Source organism: Bremia lactucae, linkage group LG18 (genome assembly GCF_004359215.1).
Source record: "Bremia lactucae strain SF5 linkage group LG18, whole genome shotgun sequence".
NCBI classification, from domain to species: Eukaryota; Oomycota; class Peronosporomycetes; order Peronosporales; family Peronosporaceae; genus Bremia; species Bremia lactucae.
In genome coordinates, this window is record NC_090627.1 from 936,325 (window position 1) to 954,506 (window position 18,182).

At 46.2% G+C, this 18,182-nt stretch overlaps 9 protein-coding genes across 9 annotated transcripts; 4 read left to right on the forward strand and 5 right to left on the reverse strand.

Moving 5' to 3' along the window:
• Positions 1-232: 232 nt before the first annotated feature.
• On the reverse strand, positions 233-2,240 carry CCR75_001641 (uncharacterized protein). Its single transcript, XM_067959743.1, has 2 exons — positions 854-2,240; positions 233-784 (listed from the first exon to the last, which is right to left on the reverse strand). The coding sequence occupies exons 1-2, from the start codon at positions 1,185-1,187 to the stop codon at positions 339-341; spliced, it is 780 nt and encodes a 259-aa protein (XP_067819677.1). The 5' UTR covers positions 1,188-2,240; the 3' UTR covers positions 233-338.
• Positions 2,241-2,389: 149 nt separating this feature from the next.
• On the forward strand, positions 2,390-5,831 carry CCR75_001639 (uncharacterized protein; the record flags this gene model as incomplete). Its single annotated transcript, XM_067959741.1, has 2 exons — positions 2,390-4,356; positions 4,432-5,831. The coding sequence occupies 2 exons, from the start codon at positions 2,390-2,392 to the stop codon at positions 4,574-4,576; spliced, it is 2,112 nt and encodes a 703-aa protein (XP_067819761.1). The 3' UTR covers positions 4,577-5,831.
• CCR75_001640 (uncharacterized protein) lies at positions 4,757-5,473 on the reverse strand (the record flags this gene model as incomplete). Its single annotated transcript, XM_067959742.1, has 1 exon — positions 4,757-5,473. One exon carries the CDS (start codon positions 5,471-5,473, stop codon positions 4,757-4,759), a length of 717 nt encoding a protein of 238 aa, XP_067819676.1.
• A 317-nt stretch (positions 5,832-6,148) lies between the features above and the next one.
• Positions 6,149-6,501, forward strand: CCR75_001638 (uncharacterized protein; the record flags this gene model as incomplete). The annotated part of the gene is made up of 2 exons (XM_067959740.1): positions 6,149-6,219; positions 6,363-6,501. 2 exons carry the CDS (start codon positions 6,149-6,151, stop codon positions 6,499-6,501), a joined length of 210 nt encoding a protein of 69 aa, XP_067819762.1.
• Positions 6,502-7,630: 1,129 nt separating this feature from the next.
• CCR75_001637 (uncharacterized protein) lies at positions 7,631-9,729 on the forward strand (the record flags this gene model as incomplete). The annotated part of the gene is made up of 7 exons (XM_067959739.1): positions 7,631-7,678; positions 7,738-7,857; positions 7,931-8,428; positions 8,486-8,737; positions 8,857-8,907; positions 8,977-9,399; positions 9,577-9,729. 7 exons carry the CDS (start codon positions 7,631-7,633, stop codon positions 9,727-9,729), a joined length of 1,545 nt encoding a protein of 514 aa, XP_067819763.1.
• CCR75_001636 (uncharacterized protein) lies at positions 8,860-10,258 on the reverse strand. Its single transcript, XM_067959738.1, has 2 exons — positions 9,546-10,258; positions 8,860-9,481 (listed from the first exon to the last, which is right to left on the reverse strand). Exons 1-2 carry the CDS (start codon positions 9,759-9,761, stop codon positions 9,455-9,457), a joined length of 243 nt encoding a protein of 80 aa, XP_067819764.1. The 5' UTR covers positions 9,762-10,258; the 3' UTR covers positions 8,860-9,454.
• Positions 10,259-10,442: 184 nt separating this feature from the next.
• Positions 10,443-10,775, forward strand: CCR75_001635 (uncharacterized protein; the record flags this gene model as incomplete). Its single annotated transcript, XM_067959737.1, has 1 exon — positions 10,443-10,775. The coding sequence occupies one exon, from the start codon at positions 10,443-10,445 to the stop codon at positions 10,773-10,775; it is 333 nt and encodes a 110-aa protein (XP_067819650.1).
• Positions 10,776-10,877: 102 nt separating this feature from the next.
• CCR75_001634 (uncharacterized protein) lies at positions 10,878-11,324 on the reverse strand (the record flags this gene model as incomplete). Its single annotated transcript, XM_067959736.1, has 1 exon — positions 10,878-11,324. One exon carries the CDS (start codon positions 11,322-11,324, stop codon positions 10,878-10,880), a length of 447 nt encoding a protein of 148 aa, XP_067819651.1.
• Positions 11,325-11,476: 152 nt separating this feature from the next.
• CCR75_001633 (uncharacterized protein) lies at positions 11,477-12,349 on the reverse strand (the record flags this gene model as incomplete). The annotated part of the gene is made up of 1 exon (XM_067959735.1): positions 11,477-12,349. One exon carries the CDS (start codon positions 12,347-12,349, stop codon positions 11,477-11,479), a length of 873 nt encoding a protein of 290 aa, XP_067819768.1.
• Between the last annotated feature and the right edge of the window lie 5,833 nt (positions 12,350-18,182).

Sequence of the window (18,182 nt, forward strand, 5' to 3'; positions counted from 1 at the left end):
GTCCATTGCTGAATAAACCGCGGAGCAAGTAGATATAATGGCCTGTATCTACTAATAAATAAGCTTTTCGTATGTTACTATGTAAAGTAATATTTCCAAAATACGATCTACCTTTTAGATAATATATTTAGGAACAACCTTTCATTATTAATTGAATGTTACGATACACCCCGTTTCTGATCTCAGAAACACGGTGAAGAATTCTGCAAGTTATAACAATAAAGATGAAATATAGTATTACAACACAGCAACTTTGTCGTTGTTTTTTATTTCTATCATGCTCAATACTTTAATCAAGTGTGTACTTTAAAGTAAGTTTCCGCATCCTTCAACTCGATTTAAAATATCCACAAAATTCGTTTCCGCGGAAGTTGTTCTTTCAACGCAAGTTTGCGTTGTTCTAAATGGGCAATTTCTTCATCCGCCTCATCAATATCACGGCCCGAATACTTGGACTCTTCCAGTGCCGCTTGTTGCGACCGGATCTCATCAATCTGTAGCCGAAGTTCCGTGACCGAATCGACCGACTTATTACTTTTGAGTATGCGAGCAGCGCTTCCCCACGTGACACGAGGGGCTGGTGGCCACGCCTCCTGTGCTGTAGGCACCCTTGTCTTCGCCTTGTCTTCGCCTTCCTCGGCAAACGTGATGCTCACGACACGGTCATTTGCAGACGGAGGCAATTGTTGCAATGCAAGCGCTTCGATTTCGTCCTGACGTGCGGTGCCTGGCACTTGAAACCGCACGTTTTGACCTGATTGCAGCGTCGCGACGACTGTGACCGCTGCAAAACGTGGGAAAATAACTTGTCAGTCCTCGTAGGTCGAGTAGTGGAGCTGCTAGAGCCACGTACTTTCATTAATTAGCTCCTCGATGGATCCTAAAGGGCCAATATCTTCGCGCTTGGCTAATTCTAGTAAGGACTCATTTAGTGGCACATAGGCATTAATGGCACTGATGAGATCCGGATAACGGTCATTAAAGTGATTATAGAATTCATCGTCCGTCCGCAAGTTGTATACGAATACACCGGCAATAGTCCCCGGAATGCCCAGCATGATGCCAGTTGTATACCAGAAATAGCGTGCAAATGGAGGCGAAGACGGTTTGCCATCTATCGCAACAGACGATACGAAGCGGGTAAAGCGTGGCTGCCATGCACGCAGTAGAGGCCGCCACAGTACCATTTACGCTCCGTGGCCAAACAAAATGGGAGTTAAGCGACAAAAGGATGAGAAAAAAGAGTAATTTAGATTGTTGGTTATTTTTTGCCAATCAGTTGCATCAGTCAAGATGGACAACGGGAAGGTATCCGTGTCGTACGCTTCGGGCGCCTACGTCGCCGGTTTCATGATCCTGTTGCTTGGTGTCGTGTTGCCGATGGTGTACATGGTACTACAGAACAAGAAGGCATTTAATGCGGTGCGACGAGACTAAAATAATGCAAGAAGAAACGAAGATCACTGCTTCATTAAATTGACAAAGGCTCAGCTAAAATTCATCCTATTTTGTACGAAAGGTGGCTACATCTCGGAGACAAAGTAACTCGTACAGAAGAAAAAATCAATTGCAATGTCGTGAATTTCGAGTTTATGTTTTCTTTTTTTCTATTACAAATGGTTTGTTAAAAGTTATTCAAGGGTACCGTGGTTGCTTTCCAGCCCGTCAATAGTTTGTTACGGCAACTTCTTTTCCATAATGGCATTGCCCGCGGCATCTTTGCCATGAATCTCAATGTGTTGCACCTTTGGCATACCCCACGAAGACGTCGAGAGAACATACACACGTTCGAGTATGCAGCCTTCTTGACCGTTAATGGAGCCACGGCCCACGGGTTTCCCATCAACGAGCGAGAGGTAGACGACACGATCTTTAAGGGACGTGAGCGTCACCTCGTACTCTCCCGGGTGGCCCGCGCGCGGCTTCACGGACGCTCCGTACGCCGTGTTCCGCTCAATCATATTCAAATCCTCACGAGGGGTTCCGTCCTGCTCAAACATGATCCAGTAGACGTCCAACGGCTTCTCCGGGTCTAACGTGCCATCTTCGCGAATATTTGCCGCGTACACGACGACATTTTTATTTTTGTTGCGGTAGACCACAAACGCCACATTTTCGTTGTATTTTTCAGCAATAAGTGGCAACGGATTGTTTTCCACCTTGGAGAAATCAAGTGACATTGTAGCAACAGGTGATGGCAAAAAAAAAAAAATACGGTTCAAACAGTGGCCACGGAGGAAGAAACACAAGTGAACGAACACAGTGCCTACGTGGAGCGGTTACAAAAATAAAGAAAAAGGTTTACTTCCGTACATAAAGTCATAAAAAAAAAACGTGTAAGATGCGAACTTAAGCAAACAAAAAATGGCGGGAACGTATTCGTAGTTTCATGCTGTGGCCACGGGAAGAGTTCCACGCGGCGTATGCGCAAATAAAGCACGATGCGCTGCAAGGAGGAGGCACGTGTAGCATTCTTCTTCTCGTGGCCTTGGATGTTGATGCGCTGTGCGCTGCAGAGATCCTTACGCGTCTACTACGAGCAGATATGTTGAGTTACTCGCTCCTGGCCATGCGTGGGTACGAGGACGTGCTCGAAGCCCGCGAGACGCGTATCCGTAGCGCCGACGGGCGTGTCCGTGGCGGTATGGAACTGCGATCCGTGATTCTACTTAATTGCGGTGCTATCGTGGACGTTGCAAAGCTCTTGGCGCTGCCGAGACACGTCAAGTGCTACGTGTTCGACAGCCATCGGCCCATTCACTTGGCCAATCTATACGACGAGCACCAGCAGATTGTCGTATTTGACGACGAAGCACTTCCATTGGATGCGTATCCAGCATTTGGTCCGGATTTAGACGTTGAGGACTGGGAAAACGATTCGAGTGAAGACGAGCAGGACACGAGCGAAGGAGAAGCAGAGGTTCCAGAGGACACAAATGTCGAAGTCGGTGACAAGCGTGGGCGAGACAATAACAACGAGCACGACGTGGAGAATACAAAGCGAAGAAGAAACGAGTCCGCGGATTTAACGACGCAAGAAGGGATCCCAGCACTTGACGTGAAGCGACAGCGCCGGCAAGCAATTCTACGCTACTACCGCGGTTCTTTTCATGGCGCCCCTGCGGCTACAATTGCCTATGAAATTGCACAGCAACTTAATCGCGCAACTCGTGAGATTCTATGGTTTGCAATCGTAGGCTTAACAAAACAATTGGTACTAGAAGAAATTGATATGGACAATTATAATCTCTTGATTGCACGGTATCAAGACGAAGTCTTGGCAATGCAGCAGACGACCGTCGCACATTCGACAAACGAGCTTTTTCCTGGTTACGACGATGGGAAACTCACGTTTGAAGAAGAATATCGCTTCCTGTGCTACCGCCACTGGTCCTTGTATGAAGCCATGTATTACTCGGACTATGTCGCGTCTAAATTGGGCTTGTACGACACGCAAGTGCGTCGTCTGGGCGCGTCAAAGGCACTGGAAACAACCACTTTGGAATCAAATCTTCACGTGTTTTTGGCGCGAATGGGCATTTCGTTACGCCAAAGTCGGCAACAATTTGCCTACATGCCATTGGAACTAAAACAGCTGTTGCGACACAAAATGCACGAAATGGCGTCGGAATTTGGTCTCGATGACCTATTTTATGGGTCTTTTCAACGCCAATTTGCGTTTCAGTACCAATTGTGTGCCGCGGATGCTGTCTATGGACTTCAAGCGTTGCTTGAAGCTCCTGAGAGGTATATTGCAAGTGTATTTGAAACAGAGACGCGCGCGCGTGAGAAAGCCTTGGTGACTCTATTTGCACAGGATACTAGTATGTCGTCAAGTCTTTGGGAAACGCAGGATCCCGATGGCAACACGGATTCGTTTCGGCAACACAATTTTATGTTAGCACACACAGCTTTGGCTTGTCACTCGGTGACTTCGAGCAAATTAATGGAAAGTGGCATTCAAGTTGCCATGGCCCTCAAGCAAGCGATTGTTCGTGTTGGGTTGTCCATTATGCAACGCAAATTACTTGTTCGCGTGAAACACTTTCGGTACGTATGTCTTCACGTTCCAGAAAACGAGCAAGAACTTTTTGCCAATGCCAATGTGCTGACGCAATTGGCACTGTTTTTGCTAAATGTGCATCGCGCAAGTGGCAAATGGGGTGGTCCACCTACTCGCGGTCGGCAAAAGGTGGTAAACGAAGAAAGTGAAGACGAAGAAGATCGAGACGAGGACGTGCATGAAACGACGACGGCGATTGTGCCGTTGGTGCTTATTACACGCAATCCACAGGAAAATTGTTTCCTAGTGATTGGACTCACGTGTCCATCGACGCCTGGCGAGATTCACCGAAAGTACGTTTTTTTTTTCGTTTTAGCCACTGATGGCATTTTTGGGGGTATTGGCAACTAACCTTTTTTTTATCCCAGTACACTGGGTACCGCGTTTAAATTGGCGGCTGGAGAAACAGGGGCAAATTTTCGTCAGGATGGCTTCACGAGTGCTGTGATGGAAATACAAATTGACGAGATCCAAAACTTTGTCGAGCAACTTCACAATGTGCTCGATGCCTAACTTTATTTCGAGAAAAAACTATCTAATACAATGCCAAGACGCCATTTTCGTCAATTATTCCCTTTATTGGTAGAAAAAGGAATGGCAACACAATTTTACATTCCTACTATACCACTGCAACAATACAATATATTTTTTTGCAACACACAGTGCATAATAGCAACTACCACGCGGCCCCTCTCAACTGAGCTTCCGTTCTCGCACAAGTGGCACGTAGCACACGCCAAACAATCGCCGTTGGGAAAACACATTTCCTTGCCGCGTAATCTCCACAAACACTTGTCCTCCTCGCGCTTGATCCAATGGCAACACAAGTCGGCCACCCTCGGCCAATTGGTCCAAAAGTGCTTGAGGTGGACTTTCTGCGGCAGCACCAACGTGGATAAAATGAAATGGCGCTTCATTGGCCAATCCGTCCCAGCCATTGTGGCACCGCACCGACACAATTCCGCGTTCTAATAAATCCCCATCTTGCAACTGAATGTTCTTTTTGGCCAATTGCACAAGACCCGGGATAATTTCAAGCCCAAATACAAGCCCATCTTGATGTTCCACTAAACGACCCAAACACGCTGTTAAGTATCCCGAACCGGCCCCAACGTCTAAAATACGAGGGTTACGCATCTCTTTGATTGCATCGTACCCCAATTCCATCGCGTGGGCATGCATATGCGGAGCTGAAATAGTCTGGTGGTACCCAATCGGATGGGGTACGTCATGGTACGCCTCTAAAAGACCCACGTACCCGCCATCATGCGTGGCACTCTGCGCCACGTACTTGGCGCGATCTGTTCGGATCATAGCACGATACACTGCATCTGAATGAATCACACCCGAGTGCTTTAATTTCTGCACCAACGCTTCATTACTCGTGAAATTTCGTGGCCACATGGACATTTTACTCGTCTTGTGCTCCCCAATTGGGTTTCTCTCCAATGACCAAAATAAATAGAAAACAACACACCACTTGCCCCGTTGCCATCTCACCCATCGAACCCCGTCCCAAAAAAACAGCGACAAGAATTTTCGTCAACTACTTGTTAAGTATACACGGTCGTGGCAAAACCTACGAAAGAACATAATATCCTTCGCACGAGGTCGTGCCGTTGCCTCCTCCTGTAGACACGCTTGATTCAACTAAAACAACTCTATGTAATTGCTTACTAAATTGTTTGTACGAAGCGGATTATAAGGGGTTTTAACGACGCTTTGATTGAAACAATTTGGACCTTGAAAGGCTCTTAAAGAAGATGTCATGCCCGAGTTTTCATCAAATGTCACCATGTTACGAAACGAATTGTAAGTAGTGACAAAACAAGGATGGAAGCGGTTGACAAAAAAGAAAAAAAGAGGGTATTACCGGTGGGTTGGAAGCTTTTTGTGAGACGCGATATGAAGGTTTGTGGTTGGGATGTGATGTGAGTAGCGTGGAAATGTTTAAAGAGAAGAAAGAGGAGGAATTGTCGTGAGAGAGAGGGAAGAAGAGGAGGAAGGAGAGTAAGTTACGTACATGACTTTGATGGTGGCTCGAATGGGATTGAAATTGGCGGTATTAACGTGTTTAAGGCGATTATGGCTGACGTCTCGGTGATGTGGAAGGCAGGAATTACGGTTGAAAACGGGGGTGGAAGGAAGGAAGAAAGGTGTACGGATTGAGTGCGTTGTTTGTTGCGAGGGAATCCAAGTGCTAGGCATTGATTGATACGAATTGATTCGCGATGATAAGCGCTTGCGAAAACGAGACGTCCAGATGGAGGCGATGGGGTGCTTGGAAGTTGTTTAATAGATTGGGTTCGAGTGCTTGTGGCATGGATGAATGCGTGGGACGATGGAGGTTGTTTGCGTGCGTCAAGACGAAGGAAAAGGAGTTGGTTGAGATGGAGGAGCGCAGTGGTGTGGATGAACGAAAGGATATTGTCGTTTAAATCTCGGCAAAAAAAGGTGAGAGGAAATGTATTGTTGACGACGGAAAAGTATTGTTGACGACGGAAAAGTATTGTTGACGTATGAAGAAGATGGCATTGGACGCAAGACGAAGTTCGTGGATCTTGGAAGTGGAGGCAAATGTTTCTGATTCAATCTTGACGAATGCATTGGAATTGAACGAGCTATGAATGAATCAAAGCTTGATGAATGTGTGTAGTTGTGTTGGTGTATCCCAATACTTTCGTGACGTACATGTAGCCATGTGCAACGGCCACATGGAACGGATTGAAGAAAGGTATGGGACAGATCGAGGGCTTGCCATGAGGAAGACGCGATGTAAAGTGTTGGAGGAATGGATTCAAGATGGTTCAAGCTCAGGTTGAACGTCTTGCAGTGCCGGGAGATTTATGAATGCTTGTGTTCCGATTTCTTTAATATTGCCTCGGTTGAATGCCATGGGGTGTAACCTTGGACAATGGCGAATTAGTCGATTTGGCAGGAAAGTTACATTTGTGGTGGTAACAGCTAGAAAATACACCATAATAAAGAGTATGGTAGTATACACCATAATAAAGAGTATGGTAGACAGTGGTTTTTTTTTTTTCCTGTCGTACAGAATGCGCTGAAGGTTTGGTATTCGGACAAAAGAGTCGGCTTCGAGTCTCGTTAGCGGGTTATTTGATCCATTTTTAAGTTATAAAGAAATATACATAGCTTGCATGACATAGCAATAAACAACAATGCTTCTTCAAATCGATGCCGTACATGAAAATGACTTTTCTGGCTGCTTGGAAGAGAGATGCGGGGATTCGAGGTAGCGAATTATTGTGCAGTAAAAGTAGCGATTCGTAGAATAATGCAGACGTTGATACTGTCATGAGTAGAGTAGCATTGCTATAGAAAGCAAAGATGTGTCCGCGTGTCGGGATGTTTGTACCATTACGTGCTTTGGGAGGCCACAACTAGCGCTACGAGCTGCAGAGCCCAGCGCATCAAAAAGTTTGTGCTTGTTTTTTCTTATTATACTTAATAAATGAGTGCAATTGTGAAAATTTATACCAAGCACCACACGACATACACATACCAGAATTCCATGTAGTAGTGTCCTAACGAAAGTGTCCTATCGGCATGTTCCTCCAGCCGCGGCAAGCGCAGACCGAGTTTCACGGGTATTCGGTATGGCATCGTTCATGCCATTACTTGCGATATTGTTCCGTAATGTGCCGATTTCTTAGGTCGAGTTTAGCCCATTTGTCGACAATTATGTTGCCGTGGGAACCGCCCAATACTTTGGCATTATTGGCAACGGCCGCCAGCATGTATATGAAATGCTTCCCGACGGAGGTTTAATACCGGTACAAAATCAGTTTTGAGACCAAATGTCTTGATATGATAAGAATTCCGTTAATAAAACTGGCATACATGTAGATTCGAGCTTTTGACACGCCCCAAGGCATATACGACTGTGCTTGGAGCGAAAAGCATGGACAGCAACTCGTGAGCTCCTGTGCAGATGGATCGTTAAAACTCTGGCACTTGCAAACTCGCGATCAATTTCCAATTCAGAATTACCACGAGCACAAACAGGAAGTGTCTGGCGTGACGTGGAATTTGGTGTCGAAAGATTTGTTTGCGTCGGCGTCATGGGATACGACTGTCAAGATTTGGAAGCCTGAGATCCCGCACTCCATTATGACATTAACTGAACATTCATGTGGCGTCTATACTGCCGTGTGGAACACGCAACATGATCAGTTGCTAGCGTCGTGTTCTGGAGATAAAACCGTAAAGGTCTGGGATTTAAATACTGCTCGCTCAGTAACAACCATAGCGGCACATACGAATGAAGTTTTAACACTCGATTGGAACAAGTATCACGAGTTTGAAATCATATCGGGATCAGCTGATTGCACGATTAAAATATGGGTACGTCTTACTTGGTGGTTTTAATTTATGAAAAATATCTTATATTTAATTTGACAGGATCTTCGAAATCCAGTACGTGAAGTACGGGTTCTTCCAGGTCATAGCTATGCTGTCAAAAGGCTCAAGTGCTCTCCTTTCGATCCAGATGTGATTGCGTCTGTGTCCTATGACATGTCCGTGGGAGTGTGGAACATTAGATCGCCGTATCCACGTCTTCAGAATGCTCAGCACCATAGCGAATTTGTATTTGGTTTTGATTTTAGTAACTTTGTCGACGGGTTGGTCGCCTCGTGCTCCTGGGATCGGCAGGTAAATGTATGGAATTACTTTGGCGGACCTCCTCTGTGCTAAGTTCGCATGGACACACTTTAAATCGGAATTTAATAAAAACCATTTCATTAAAATTAATTAATTTTTATCATATGGAGGCGCCGAAGAAGACAGGCTTCTGGACCGAGCACGTGGACCCTAAAAGCGGTGTACGTGCTTGAGTTTCAAGCAAATACACTCGGCTGTTCTTTTAGTAATTGTTTTTGTATGTTTGATAGCGGTCGTACTACTATAATATGGCGCTTGGACGTAGCTACTGGGAGTTGCCTTCAGAATTAAAGGCTCAAGTGAAAACCCCAACGTTAAATGCGCTTCGTGAGTGGGACCCCGAGACAGCAGAGCGCAAATACGGCGCTGCGAAAGACTTTCTCGGTGCAGACGACGAGGAAATTCGTAAGAGACGCGAGGTGGCTTTAGCTAAATCCCGCACAGAAACGTTAGAGGCTCAAGCTGCATCAATTAAGCTGTCATTAGAAGAACGGATGGCTTCAATAGCGCAGAAACGAAAAGCAATGGAAGTGCAAACGAGCGAACCTCGACAACTTAACCCGAATGCTGAGAGCTCTAACGAATATTTGAAATTGGTGCGCCAACTGCAGCAGAACAACGACAGCGAGGAAGGAACAGGAGGCAAGTGGCTAGTACGATGAACGGGCAATAGATAGACAAGCAATTTATTTGAATAAACTAATTTGGTCAGGAATGCCTCGTTCCTTGCCGCTTCTGAATAAAATTTAGACTTATGAATATATTTACCACAATTTTGTTTTTAAATAGGGTTGCGTACCCGCTTGTAGGCTTGATATCGGTCTTGAAAGGAGATTGACTTGTCGTCGTGGGCTGGAGTTTTCTTGGGCTGCAAGTCGAAAAGCTCCTGGATAAAAGGCATTTTTGCAAGCACGCACTTCCAGACGACGAGCCAGCTCAGACTGAGTGTGAATAGCACGATACAGACGGCTCCAAAGACGTAAGCGCCTGCCACCACAATCTCTTCCGGTCCCATCACGGTAACAATTTAAATTACTTAAGGAAATCGAGCAACTAGACGCACTTAGATAAAGTTCGCTTTGTTTTACTTCTTTTTAAGCAAATTGGTCCTTTAAAGAGCAGGCGACGTCGCAACTGAACGCGCAGCTCTTCTCGTCTTAGATTATTATACTTGGACAACCTTTAATAGCTCCACTGCACACTTCGTGCACATTTAATCCTTATCAGCGGAATGCTCTCGTGGGGGTATCTGTGCTCTCGCTCGAGCTCTAATTTAGTTCTTCTAAACACAAGTGGCTTAGCCATTGACTTCATAACAGAACCAGCAAAATATTGTCCGGAGGATTTATTGCCATATGCAATGTACGACTGTGCCGCATCAACTCCGTCATGGAAAACCCCACGGTCTCCGTGGCGCTACCTTAGAATGTCTCAACACAACGAACTGTCGCAATTACAATTATTGTTATAATCCACTTAAGACATTAAACAATTGCAAGTCATTAAAAGGTTAACATTCTAGACATTCGCAGGTTTCTACAAACAGTGGTTTGCAATCTGATGAAATTTTCAAATTTTGAAATTCGAAGGGCACCTTAAAATTCAAAACCGTAACCACAACAAATCCTGCGAATTATACCGGTACGCAACGGTATGATTTGCAGGAATTGTTGTGGTCGACGAGCTTTTGCGCAAGATGGAAGCGCTGCAGGACAAAAAGGTGGAGTTTTTCTCCATGGAGATCATGAAGAATAACGAGAAGGCAGTCGAATACATTCACACATCCATGTGTGTCATCGCCGGTTGTATGGCAGGTATCATGGGCATGACTGGTTTGCAGGGCTTTGCTTTCTTAGCCGCCATTTATGTTGCGACGGCCATTTCGATTTGGGTCATTAAGCTCGGCATGGACGTCAAGGTCTACTTTAACACGAGCGTCATGAGTTTTATCGTGGGAGGCGTCCTATCCCAGGCTTTGTCGTTTATTCTCTTCTGGACTCTATCGTACGGACTCGTGCATATTTATTGATTAAAAAATGTCGTAGACAACGTGCTTCAAGAAACTCAGAACCCCCTGTCGTAGTTACACAAACTTAATTTCTATACGATATGTGAATACGCAATTCGTAAACTACTTGCGTTGCACTTCTTGTATCTTTTGCTGCATAATCATAAGCACGGCTTCAAACATAGTACGCTTGCCGTCAATAATTGTCTTGAGCTGCTCGGTATTGCTCTGTAAGAACGCCACTTTTCGATCCATAAATTGCTCCGCTTTATCCACCGTCTGCTCAACAAAGTAGCCCGTGCCAATGTCGACGAGAACTTCATCCTTGCTCACGAGCTTGCCTTGTACAAACATGGACGCGGTGAGGGGAACGAGCACTTCTTTGCTCAAATCCGAACCCGCCATGCTCTTGAGAGCCTCCTTGGACTCAGTAAACCGCGATTGCGCCTCACGTAAGCCACCAAACGACGCTGTGAGCTGCTGCAATTCTTTCTCCAGCTGATCCTTGAGCGCGCTCAACTGCTCGAGTGATAAATCCACCAAATTAACTTCACTCGGCGAGTCTGCCATGCTTTTGACAATGTATTTAACACGAAAATGTCCAAAATTAAAGCCCTTTGCGTGACCATCACTCGGACGCAACTATTTTGGAACATTTCAATCAATCAAAACACGGCATGTAATTAACACCTTATTCATATTCAGCTTTAAATTGTGTCTCGTTAGTCGTCCGAATCGCCCCCATTGTCGTCGGTGCCGAGGACGTTCCAGAGCTTTAAAGCCACTTCTGCTGCACGTTCACGTCGCTTTTCATCCGATAGAAACGCACCGTGATCACGCACGGTGCGAACTTCCGAGATGAAAGCGCTCAATTGATCCAAATCAATGTCGTCTCCCTCGCCACCCTTTAGAACACCGTCTCCTGACATCTCCTGCTCTAGAGTGTCTACGAAAGCGTCATCATCTACGAGTTTAGTATTCGCTAACGTCTTTGTAACTACATTATTTCTATTCGATTCTTCTTTCTCGCATAGAATTGCACCACGCTCGGTCTTTGACGGAAAATTCCTTTTCATCGACCTCCACATGGTGCACTGCAGCGCTTCCAGCACACGGGAAACGCCTCTCTTCTCATCAATGACGCTACGATCGTCACTTGTTGCATCCAAACTAATCAATTCAAATCCATTCTCTTGACACCAACTCTCCATCTTCTTGACGCTCTCCAGTGTCGCTGACGACGTGTGCGATACCAATAAACACACGTCGTACGGAAGAATGTCGACAATCTGCTTTGCAAAGCTCTGTACGTGTAAGAAGTTCTCATACTTTTCGGCATTTACTACACACAGGATGGCTTCGTAATCGTCTAGTTCGTGCTGTAGCGCAGGCTCGGGCGCGTTGTCGCGGACCTCGTGCACATGGAGCTGTACATGCGCTTGATAGTACTTTGTCTCGAGGCTTAGCGACGTTGCATCTGGATCTTTAGCGCTCGCATCGATATTGCCACAAAGCTTTCGCAATGAAGTGGTTACTGCTTCGTTGCTGTCTCGATTGGGGCCGAGCACGAGAAGCCGAGACACTTTTGCTACCATTGCGACTGGTGTTTACAAACAATTAACTTGACATTTCAGTTTAATAATCGCACGAATGCTAACATGATTTAATTCCCCTCTTTTGACTTGAATTTTTTTTATCTACCCTACTTTTTCTCAAAATTCACAATATTTATGCAAATTGCAAAAATCTGCATTTTCAAATGTCGAAGAGCTCGAATTCGTCGTGACCTGGTTGATTATACGCACCTATCGGACAAGAGCGCGTGACGAGGACAGCGACGTCCAGAATCCTCGCATCACGTCGGCCTTGTATTGCGAAGCGGCTTGGACACTAGCGTCTGTTAGTTCTTCGATCCTGTATCGAGAAGGCAAAGCTCACGCTAATGTCACAAGAGAGGAATCCGTAAAGAGATTAGACAAGCCGTGATCTTCATTTCCGTGCAAAAATTCGACAGCTAAACACATAGCGGAATGCGATAATCCCACACGTCTATATATCAACGGTTTGCCAGAGCTCTTGAACCCGCGAACTTGTAGTAGCACATTCTATACCACCACGACAGTCGATTAAGGATGAAGCATTTCGTGAGACATTATTATCGCCTTACTTTCCGCGAGCCGCAAGAAACGACGTCGTCGCTCTTGGCTTTATTTTATCATTTAGCCTGTTCATTAAATTATTAAAAAGCTTTTAGTATGATGTCATGGCTGGTTACTAATATGCATGAGAAAAAGGCTTCGGAACTTGTTCTTTCAAATAGCGCATTACTTAAATGCATTTCAGCATTTGCGGTGAGTTCATTGTAGCACTCCCTAATCTGCAAAGCAGTGATCAGCTGGTATAAAGAGACCTCATTTGGTGCACTAAAGGCTAGACAAGAGTGCGATGTCGCCCCCCTCCTACCCCCTCCCCGCCCGAGAGAGAACAGGAAATGGAGGCCATACCACCACTCGTAGAGGCGCCGTCGGGAGCGAGATCCGGTTTTGATAGCGTAAGTGAAGACGGCATCCGCATATGAAAGTTTCGCAGACGGAGACATGCTTAGTCACAAATGGTATCACCCAAGCAACGGGCGCTGGGGGCAACGAGCCGGACTCAGAGGTCCAATCGCTGAATTAGTGGCGTTCCGCGGAGCGACCGAAGATTTTTTACTATCCAGAGCCATCCAGGGGGACTGCTTGGACCCTGAAGGGCCCGTACAAGAGGTTGCAGAGGCCAACCTGGTGAATGCAGAAGAGGAAGGGGCTACACCAGGCGGGGGTTTCTCCGGAATGATAATTTCACCTTAGTCTGCTTCTGGGCGGCAACCAAGCCAGCATACTATATCATCGGCCGAGATGTTTGCGGCGCTGGTGGACAACATGGCCGAGTCACCGAATGTGTGACAAGTGGAAGCTTGGCATACCAGGAAGCGCTTTCCGTTTTTTTGCATACGAGGAAGCGCTTTCCGTTTTTTTAAGCGCAGCAGAAGCTGCATCTTTGGTAGGGCTCTTTGAGCAAGTCTTCGTACGATGCGAGGAACGTTTGTAGAATGACAGAAAATGGTGACTGTGATAGCGCACGAACTGCTTGCTTACTACAAAGTCGGCATTTAAAGAGATTATCTGGCGTCTCAAGCCAACACAAGGGGGCTCAAGCTTTGCGTTGTCCGTGCCGAAGCAACTGCTCCCAGCCGCAAGTCTGCAACCCGCCTCAACCGTTTTGAGAGTTCTCATTCGACCCCTCAGCTTTCACAAGGGGGGAATAGCCCGTCTTAGATCTCTGTGTGTGGCACCGGCTGCTCGTGCAGGGCAGCCATCAAGTAGGAGAAGGCTTAGAAGGCAAATGGACAATCATTGTGGAGCTAGTCGAAGGTACAGTAGCATGCAAACGCATGCCTGACTTTATTTAGCAATTCTTGAAGAGTGAAGAACAATTGCGCCTACACAGTACTAATCAAGCAAAAGTAGAACGGGAATTGGTTCTGAAGTTGAATCGAGCCCGAATTATCACGTTAAGTAGGCGGACTACAAATGCCATAGCGAGGCGGTCCCAGAATCCGCAGAAATTGCGCGAATAAATCTCCCTGAATTCAATTGTATGCCGATTTTGTGACGGAGCACTGCCGACTTGAACTGCTTCAGTACAAGTCTGCTTCGCACTAACTCAGAGCGAGTGGTGGCTCACGTCACTTCACGTACACTAGTACGTGCAGAGGAAGTCTCTCTTAAGAATACTTACTTTAAAAAGGGTTAATTAAAAGCTGTATTAATATAATTAAGTTCTTCTTGTCTATCTACTTAATGCCAACGTGATTATGAACTAATACAAAGCATGTACTGAAAGTCATATCTGTCTTTCTCTTTGCGCGCGTCCAGCGCTGACTGGACCGCGGAGAAAGTAGGTAAAATGGTCTATATCTACCAATGAATAAGCTTTTATAATACTACCATGTAAAGTAATATTCTCCAAATATTATCTACCTTTTAGATAATATATTAATTAACAACCATTAAGTGTTAATTTCATGAAACGATACACCCCGTTACATCACCCGTCCCTTAAACGGCAATCACTCTGACTGTCATTGGGTAGAGTGGTCACTTTAAGACCACTTAATTAAGAACGATGTTGATTGGTCAGATTCATCTTTTTTAATTCTATCGCATGGTTAACAAGTCCATGCGGTACGCGAATAGTGCGGCGCCTTCGGCTGCGGTTCATGCAGCCGCGGGCGACGCATTATTGTCTCTTGCGGTAGAGGTTCCGTCTGCCGCAGTGTCATCTTCTCCCGCAACTCAAATGTTGCGGGTGCACGTGGTGATACACCACGTGAATGCGACCTCTCTTTGGAGGTCGACTACGAATGCGACTCGGACGAAACGGCCGACTCGGGGAGATTAGAAAAGTCGCCTGATCATCGTCAGGCGGCTGACTATAAGCCTTCGAATGAGGGGGCTCATTCGAGTAGACGTCCTGGTAGCATTCGCTACAGCATATTCGGTTCCGACGATGAGGATGAATCCTCATCGCCTGTACCGTCTCTCGTGCCGTCACTCGCACATATTTCTGTGCGCAGTGATGATCGAACCGTTTATCATGTTGCTTCAGAACCTCCAGCAGATTCTTTTCACTGATTCAGGAGCGATGGCGTAAGCCATCGTAATAAAAGTTTTTGCTTCAGTGGGTACCACTCAGGGGATCGTAGCCACTAAAATATCTCGTCTTGCCCCTAAGAAAAAGCCATGGCTTTTGCCCGAACAGCTAATTAATAGCTTTTGCTAAGACAAGCTAATTAATAGCTTGTCTGGAACGGCTAATCCTCACAATAAATATCCCTTACTATTGCAACAAAGCAACATGTCCTTCATCTCTGTGCAAAGAACTGTCGCGCTGAGCAAATTTTTTATCTCAATATTTTTCAGGCATCGATGGTATAGTGGCAGCCTGGAGCGCGTTTATTTGCAATGTCAAAGACATTGGACGCGAAGCCTGGCTTCAAAGACTTTACGCGATTCGCGTTAAGTTTAAAAAAACGAGCTGTTACCGGTGTTAGGTATAAATTGCATTGGTTGTCTCGTGAGGCAGGACTTCCGTGCCTCACACGAGGTGATCCCTGTCCGTGTTGTGTTGACAACACAAAGCAAGTAAAAGGCAATGTATATTCCCTCTCTTCGCCCTGGGGAAGGACTCGCATCTTATCGAGATGCGCGGTGCGATTGACGTTTTGCAATCGATTTACAAGCGCCAGGGCCGCATGTTTACCGATGGATCTTCGGATCCATTGGATAGGTCTCGTCATACTGACGGACGAGGCCCTTAACGTCAAAAATCAGCTGGAAACGAGGCTCCCAGCTGTCATGTGAAGGTGGATAACCGCGCCAGCGAACAAGATAACTCATTCGCTGCCCCTTCACATCACAGTGGTTTTGGATACTTCCACAAGGAAACGATGACCTCTGTGGGAATCCAGCTATGATTGTGGTGAAGGAGGAAAATTAGATCCGACCCATGTGTCGGATCTAGAGTCGAAGATCGACAAACTCGATTGCTTCCTCCATGATTTGAAAGAGGGACTTGATCATGGGCGCGGTGAGCGTCGCTCGTTAGAGCAGACGGTGCAGGCTCACCATATCGAACAATTGGAAGACCGTTTGAAGAGTGCGTACTCCATGTTGGAGCACGAACGGAATTATCACGCTCTTCGTGACGAGCTGTCGTCAGCTCATCGCGGTTTCGAGGATCTTCCGACCCGGCACGATAATCAGGTTGGTGACCACAAGAATCTCTTAGGGATTCTTGAAAATGTTGGTCAGATCCGTCCTCGGAAGAAACCACGTACTTGTGGTACGAGCGGAGCCGACCAACGTAAACGTAAGATGTGTTCGCATCCTGCGCGGCAATTCTATCGTGTACGCATTGCCTCTGCGACGCAGTACACGGAAAGGCCCAATAAACTTGGGTAGTATTTTACTGCTACCCACATTAGTGACTACACGCTTAGGTAAGTCTACCGTAGAAGGTCATCGATTATAAATAAAAGATCGTTTGCTTCTCCAGGTTTGTCTGCGTTCCGTTTCTGACGGCCCACTGCGTTTGCAATAGAATCCTGTATGAAACGGATTACTGATTCTCAAGTCAAAATCGCAGAAATTCCTCGACTGACTCATCTGTTTTGTCTTTTTCAGTGCGCTTTGTGCGCACTGCCATGAGAGTTTTCTCATCTTCGATGTCGATTGTTCGACATCGACATCATTCGCGTCGTTGTAAACATCGAAGCGTGATGAGCATAGGCCAGAAATAATTTTGCTCGAGCGAGTCCACCCTCTAATTGGGTGGGTAAACGTGGATGGCGTAAGCCATTCACGAAGAACGGGCTATGCGTTGTAGACGCATGCACCGAATTATCGATGGCGAATTCGACCATCGGTAAAAACTCGTTCCAATTCGGATACGATTGGACGTAAGCTCGAATTATCTCTTCGAGGACGCGGTTACGCGTTCCGTCTGACCAGCTGTCTCTGGATGATCAGAAGTGACACACTCAGCCGTGTTCCGAGAGATCAGAACACGGATTGCCAAAACTCCGCCGTAAACCGTGGATCTCTATCCGAGACCTGTTCACGGGGTAACCCGTGGAGTTTGAATACCGTGTCGATAAAGACACGGGCACAGCCCGGAGCCGTGATCGACTCTGGTTTTGCAGCGAGATGTTCCATCTTGCTGAATCTGTCTACAAAAACAAGGAATCCATTGTCTTTGTGATCGTTTTCGGAAATTCCGAAGACGAAGTCCATAGATACGGACTGCCAACACTCTGCCGGAAGTAGTAGAGGTTGGAGAGGTGCACGAGATGAAAAGCTAGGCTTCACCCATTGACAAACCTCGCAAGCAAGAATTTCTTTGCGCACGAAAAGATACTAGCGAGGCCAGTACAAGTCGCGACTTACTCTAAGATAAGTTTTCTCACGTCCACAATGCCCACTTGTTGGTGCATCGTGACGCTCATACATGCTACGCTAGCACAAATTATTGTGAGTTGGGACGACGACACGTCAAAGCCGTTAGATCGTTAAAAGATTCATCGGATGGATTCATCAGATGATCCATTAAACGCAGAAGGTCCTTATCTTCTGCGTAGGGTTTCTCTATGTCATCAAAAAGGTGGATGACGGAACACTTGGAATGAGTGTTGCAACAATGGGATTATTCTCACTGTTGGAATACGCAGCCGACTCGAAATCGGGTTGGCGTTATAACGCATCAGCGACGACATTACGTCGTCCTGGTTTATATTCCACGGAGAAATTATACTTCTCGAAGGAGGATAGCCACCTCGCCATTATTTGCGAGAGGTGTGGGCTATTTACGGCCGTGCGTAATGACGCA